Below are 6,321 nucleotides of genomic sequence, written 5' to 3'. Positions count from 1 at the left end.
GACTCAAGTTTTCCTGAAGAGAATACTCAAAGTTATGTACCTAAAAGTAGAGTCACTGGGTTACCACCCTCCCAGTGGGTGTTTTTGAGGGCTTCTCCCCTAGAGCCTGAGGCTTCATATTATCATAGGCATCTTCCTGAAAGATGGTCCAGGGATATCCTCGAATGATAACCCACTAAGATTAAAGACGCTTCATTGGAGAAACTGCTGTTTAATCATTTTATACAGCTTGAAGACTTGCTTTGACTGCCTTACAGGATGCTGTATTTTTCTAGAGGGAGGGAGGGATGGAGGGAGGGAAGAGAGGAGGGGAAGGGGAGGGAGAGGGGAATAGAGGGGAAGAGAGAGGCTAACCAGAGGTCTGCATCAGATGCCTTTCTCAATCACCTGGTTTTTGCTACAGGGTCTCTCACTGAACCTGAACCTGGAGCTGCCAGAGAGCTTCAGGAATGACCAGAGCTGGGACTACTAGAGACTTCTACATCAGTCAACTTTAGGTCTGTGTCTCTATAACACATCCTGGGAGAGGGGATGGGTTTCTGGCTGAGTGTCAGCAATGGCCAGCCTTGCACTGAGTGTCTTTAAGCTAATACCAGGCCAAGGGCCAACAAACTGCTTCCTTCTTATTTCCAAAGGGAGCATTTAGATCACCCAGGAAATCGATTCCACTTGATGTAGCATCTCTTGGAAACTTAGAAAAGCACACCCACACAAGCTGGCTTGAGAGGCGAGGCACGGTGAAGCATACTCCCATGTGTATCTGGATACAACACAAGGAGAACACAAAGCGACTGAAGTTTATTGCCGTCTTCGCTCTCCCAGGGTCGCCATACCATGAAGTAGCTACAGAGTGCAGCCCTCCTCTATTTCTCTTTAATGCCATCTTACCACGGGCATCTAAAGCAACAGCAGCAGCTACAAAACGGTGTCTGAGTAATTCTGAGTTCAAAACAAGATCTGTGTACAGGCAGAATAAAAAGATGTTCAATTAACAGTGTGCATGTAACCGGAACAAAACATCTTCGACTGGGAGTTCTGTGTAAACCTTAATAGAGATGCGACTCACAGAGACCAACATTAAATTCTTGTTTCCTTTTACAGTTTAGTGAGGTGGTCTGTGTTCTTGCAAACGACTTACAAAGTACAAGAAATGTTGCGTGTGGGCACTAGGCATAAAATATCTCATCTCCTTACACAAGGCGTAGCAGTGGTACAGGGATTCTAGCAGGCCCCCGCCGTCTCTTCCAAAGACGTACATCCCAGAATGGCAGCAGATGCCTGGCAGCAAGCCACCCATAACAACTTTTTTTGGTTGTTTAAAATACAAGCACATTCTCAGATTCCCCTCCTTGGCTGTAATTCCCCCAACTTGGTGGGAGACAAGCCCTCAGACTCTTGTGCAGTTTCCCCTTAGAATTATGTACAGGACCCCTACAGATACGTACAAACTAGATGAAATCAATGGTAGTTTGCGATTCCAGATATGATCCCATGGTTAAATAGACAGACCACATCAGTTCTGAAGGTTGATTCCAAGTTAAGAAGCCTCAGAAGCATTTGCATCCGTAACTGCAGACACAGGCTTCTCCATGGCTGGGGTGCAGTCGCTCACTCTGTCCTCAACAGTGGTGGGGACCTTGGAAGCAGGAGACATCACATCCACAGTGAGGGAGGAGGTGTCTGCCTTTGCAGTAGTCATGACAGGGTCAGAAGGTGGGCCCATGGCAGGAAGGGAAGACAGTGGTTCCCCTGCGCTGGCTGCAGAAGAGCCCTCTGGAACCAAAGGGAATGACGGGAGGAAGTCGGACGGCATGGGGAGAGGTGCAATGCCAGGTAAGTTTCGGGGAGGCAAGGACGGAAGAGGTGGCAAACCTAGGACAGAAACAGCAGAGATCACATATCCTCCCAGCACCCAGATCGCTGCTATCACGCACCACTACCTGCTCCTCGGCAAGAGCCTGAAGCTAGGAGGCAGCATGGCCGCCGCTGCTGCCCTCTGACTGGAGGCTGGGGCTGAAGGCTTCCCATCTGCAAGCTTGTGTGCCTCAGCTCTGCACTCAGGGTGTCTGCTGATGAACAGAATGTGGTGCTCCACGGCACTCAAGGGCGCTAGCCGGATGTCAGTTAGGAGGATCTGCACCCAGGCAAGGTACAATGCAGTTACAGCTGCCTCTTGTCAGCAAAGAGGAAGGAGCCATGGAGAGCAGCAAGTGCTGCCTCAAGGAAGCCCCCTGCACCTGGGGAGGCCCTGAGCCTGACAACTGTCTCTGCTGTTCTTGGTGCTCTAACCTGGAGACTATTTAAGGAGAGAAGAGCAAAGGGAAGGTGGACATACAGTGTATGTCCAGGATACCACTGGCTGGAGAAGCTGGTTCTGCTCTTAGACGCCTGTTGTATTTAAAGACAGAGGGGACCAAGAATATGGGCACCAGGGAAAAGAGGCAGGGAGTGTGGTCAATGCAGCTCAGGCGTTCTGGGTCCCTCGTTCTTCAGCCCTGGCACTGAAGATGTGTTGAGCTGATGTGAGAATTGCAAATCTGTCAGAAGTATGACAATGACAACCAGTATTTAATGTGGAATGATCACTACAGTGTCATGAATGGGCAGTTGGGGGCTGGGGGGGTCATCAGCAAGGGCAGACTTGGGGACTGCTGTTCCCTTTCACCTGGGCACTTGAGAGCCACCTGCTGGCAGCTAGTACCTGGGTTACTACTATAAAAACAACCGAGAATACTTAGCCGTGTAGACTGTCATCCTAGCACTTGAGAGGCTGAGACAGGAAGTTAATCCATTTGAGGTTAGCTTAGGCCAGCTACACAGTGAGACCCTTCCCCACCTCCGATCTCAAAAGAATGAAAAATCACAGGCCTAGAATGCACAGAGCAGGCACCAGCATTTCCTGTGGCTTGCATCCTTAAATAGGAACTGAAGAGAGGGGATTCATGCATCTCTAGTAGGTGACCTGGACCACACTGTCAAATTCAGTGCACAGGAAACTCCACTGATTCTGAGACAGCCTGTCTGGGGCCAACCCTGCCGGGGGGCGGGGCAGGGGGTGATAGAAAAAGGGAGGGAGGGAGGCAGGAGGCTGGGTCACGGACTTCTTTCTTTCTTCTTTTCCACATAAAAGATGGATACTGATTAGAAGAAATTGAAATGTGTTAAGCTGAGTTACTCTTTCTGGAAAAGACTGAACTGGAAGCCTCACTTTCCTGAATAAATTTTTTTTTTTTATTAGCAATGTCTTAGGAGGGTAAGGCATGCAACATACCCGGCTTCCCGAGCTCTGGCAAGCCGACCCCTGGCATGATGTGCGGAGCAGGGAGGTTGAAGTTGGAGAGGCTGGGGAGGTTGGGGAGGCTAGGCAGCCCTGCTGACAAAGGCATCAGACCTGAGCAGAGGTTGAGAAAGAGCACAAGGTAAGTCATTTACCTGGGAAGGAGAGTGACAAAAGTACCCTCTTTAGAATTCCAGTACCAGCGTTCACTGATAAGCAACAACCGAAGCTCATAGAACATGTTCTTCTGTCTAGGGATTAGGCTGTGAGACCAGCAATGTTATAACAGGCAACAAATGCTCCTAAGACCCTGGACAAGAGTGACGGTGCTCAGTGGTCCAGTACCTGGGGAAAGGCTCCTTTACTGTAGCAACTACCTAGGAAGCACAACTAGTAACTACACACTAACAGTTCTCCGTGCTGCACCATCATTCTGTGTGAGCACATGTGCAGCTCATGGCTGACTACATCTGCACACTGATGACTGTGGCCCTGTGGTGGGAGGCTCTACCAACAAACACACTCATCACTCAAGCAACATCTCATTGGTATCAGCTAGACAACTGGACTTAATCTACACTGGAAATACTAAGAATCCACACAATTTAACATGTGAGCTTCTCAATATATAGTAAGAAGCCTTCTTAGCCAGGGCAGCCACAGAACAGCCACCAGGAAGTTCTACACACACACAGACACATTCACACACACACACAGACACATTCACACACACACACACACACACACTCACAGACACATTCACACACACAGACAGAGACACATTCACACAGACACATTCACACACACACACACTCACAGACACACACACATTCACAGACACATCATACACACAGACACAGACACATTCACACACACAGACAGACACAGACACATTTACACAGACACATTCACACACACACACACTCACAGACACACACACATTCACAGACACACACACAAGACACATTCACACACACACAGACACATTCACACACACAGACACAGACACATTCACACACACAGACACATTCACACACATTCACACATTCACACACACATACTCACAGACACACACACAGACACATTCACACACACATTCACACACACACAGACACATTCACACAGACACACACTCACAGACACACACACAGACACATTCACACACACACACACTCACACACACACACATTCACAGACACACACACACAGACACATTCACACACACACACATTCACACACACACACACATTCACACACACACACACTCACAGACACACACACAGACACATTCACATACACACAGACACAGATACACAGATACACAGACACAGACACATGAGATGTTGGGGAGTCTCAGGCCAAGTGGTACTTGATTCCTGGCCTGCTAAGGAGAGCACCCCTGTTCTGTCACAGAGCTTCAGAAGCAAATGTCATTATCAAACAAGCCTTTAACCTGGTGCTTACTTGGTAATGTGGCAGCTGGGTTCATTGGTGGCACAGAAGCAAGGGACTGGTTTACTTGTGGCGGCAACAATGGTACAGTCGGTACACCTAAAATAAAATACATTAAATCATTTTAAAACCAATTCTACTGCCAGAGATGAATAGACTGATGCAGGAGGACACTGTTCAGTCTTCACCATGGCCAAGCCCCAACTCTTGGCTGCATCCTTTGCTATATATAACCTTTCAGAGCTGCTCACCAATGTATGTCCCTGACAGACACCCTAGCCATGGCCTAGGGAGGGATGAGAAAGCTGTGTAGCCTTCCCTGGATAAGCTCACTGGACAGGAAGTCTGTGCAAGCATGGGGCTGCTGGAGAGAGCCTGTGCCCCAGAGGCAGTGAAAGCTGGTCTGGGAGCGAGGAAGACCACAGATGTCTCCCAGACAAAGAACACCTGGATTTCCAGGGGCACAGAATGACTAGGCTCCCTTTAACCGTAGGCCCCTACATAGCCGGCGCGTGCCCACCTGTAAGAGAGGCTTGTGGAGACATTCCCCATGTACAAGGACCCTCAGGATGCCATGTGATGAAGACTTATCTACTGGCACTAACCTGCTTAAGTGAGAGGTTTTTCTGTCACAATAGTAATACATGTTGGACACCCTTAACTGAAAATCCGCAATCTGAGCTAATCCCAAATAGGAAGCTTTTTTGAGAGCCAATGTGACTCTGCAAGTGGAAAATTCTATACCTGACTTCATGGAAGGGATGGAAGTCAAAACACAGGCCCACTGCAAACACAATGGTCTTCACGCTATGTGCATGTGTTTCCGACAAATGAGCTCGTGCTTAGACCTGGGCTCCACTGCAGGGTGTCCCAGCACAGCTGCTGGCTCAGTATCCATGCAGAGCCAGGCTTTAATATGCAAGGGAGAGCACTGCTCCTAAGGATGAGCCATCCACGGGTGGCTGCTTAGTTATTTACTAGTGTACAAAGTGCTCTCCTGAAGGAACTGGAGACATGGAGGAAGGCAGAGGGGGAGGGAGGAGGAAAGGAAGGGAGGAAAGAGATGAAGAAAGAGGAGAAGCCTCAGCACGGCAATGGCTAAAGTTCTAGGGCCTCAGGCTGGGGGATTCCAGTAGGGAAACTCCTCTCTCTGGGCACACTGTTATCAGCGTGTGCTTGTTAAGTAGTAACACACAATAGCAATGTTGTAACTATCCTATATTTCTATCTTAAATCTAGCCTTTAACAAAATGAAAACGGGCGGGAGGGACGGCTCAGCACTGGCTGTTCCTCCAGAGGGGCTGGGCTTGGTTCCCACCTCCCACATGGTGGCTCCCAACAGCCTGTAACTCTAGTTCAAGGGCAACAGGAGCATGTGTGGTGCACATATACACACGAAGGCAAAACATTCATACACGTTAAAAAGAAAATAAAAAAAAAACATTCTTACAGAAAGAAAATAAAAATAGCCTGGATTTATTTCAAATCCTATATCCTAATAAAACCCTTCATACAGTTTTTCCCTTTTAAAGGGTAAATCCCATTTTTTTGTACCAAAAACTGACTGACCGAATCTAAGCCAGGGACTGTAA

General features: G+C 48.4%; 1 protein-coding gene across 3 annotated transcripts in view; it reads right to left on the bottom strand.

Annotated features, from left to right (window-relative positions):
- Positions 1 to 778: 778 nt before the first annotated feature.
- Positions 779 to 6,321, bottom strand: part of Gorasp2 (golgi reassembly stacking protein 2) — a 28,758-nt gene continuing 23,215 nt past the window's right edge. For 2 of the 3 annotated variants that reach the window (XM_087646385.1, XM_087646389.1), the window contains 3 exons: positions 4,742 to 4,828; positions 3,272 to 3,391; positions 779 to 1,872 (listed from right to left, as the gene is read on the bottom strand). In XM_087646385.1, the coding sequence (XP_087502511.1) occupies positions 1,538 to 1,872; positions 3,272 to 3,391; positions 4,742 to 4,828 (542 nt within the window). In that variant the 3' untranslated portion in view covers positions 779 to 1,537. 3 annotated transcript variants of the gene reach the window in all.

This window comes from Rattus norvegicus, chromosome 3, assembly GCF_021556685.1.
Source record: "Rattus norvegicus strain SHRSP/BbbUtx chromosome 3, alternate assembly SHRSP_T2T, whole genome shotgun sequence".
NCBI lineage: Eukaryota > Metazoa > Chordata > Mammalia > Rodentia > Muridae > Rattus > Rattus norvegicus.
Note: the sequence above shows the minus strand (reverse complement) of the source record. Positions and strands in the feature narration are given on the sequence as shown.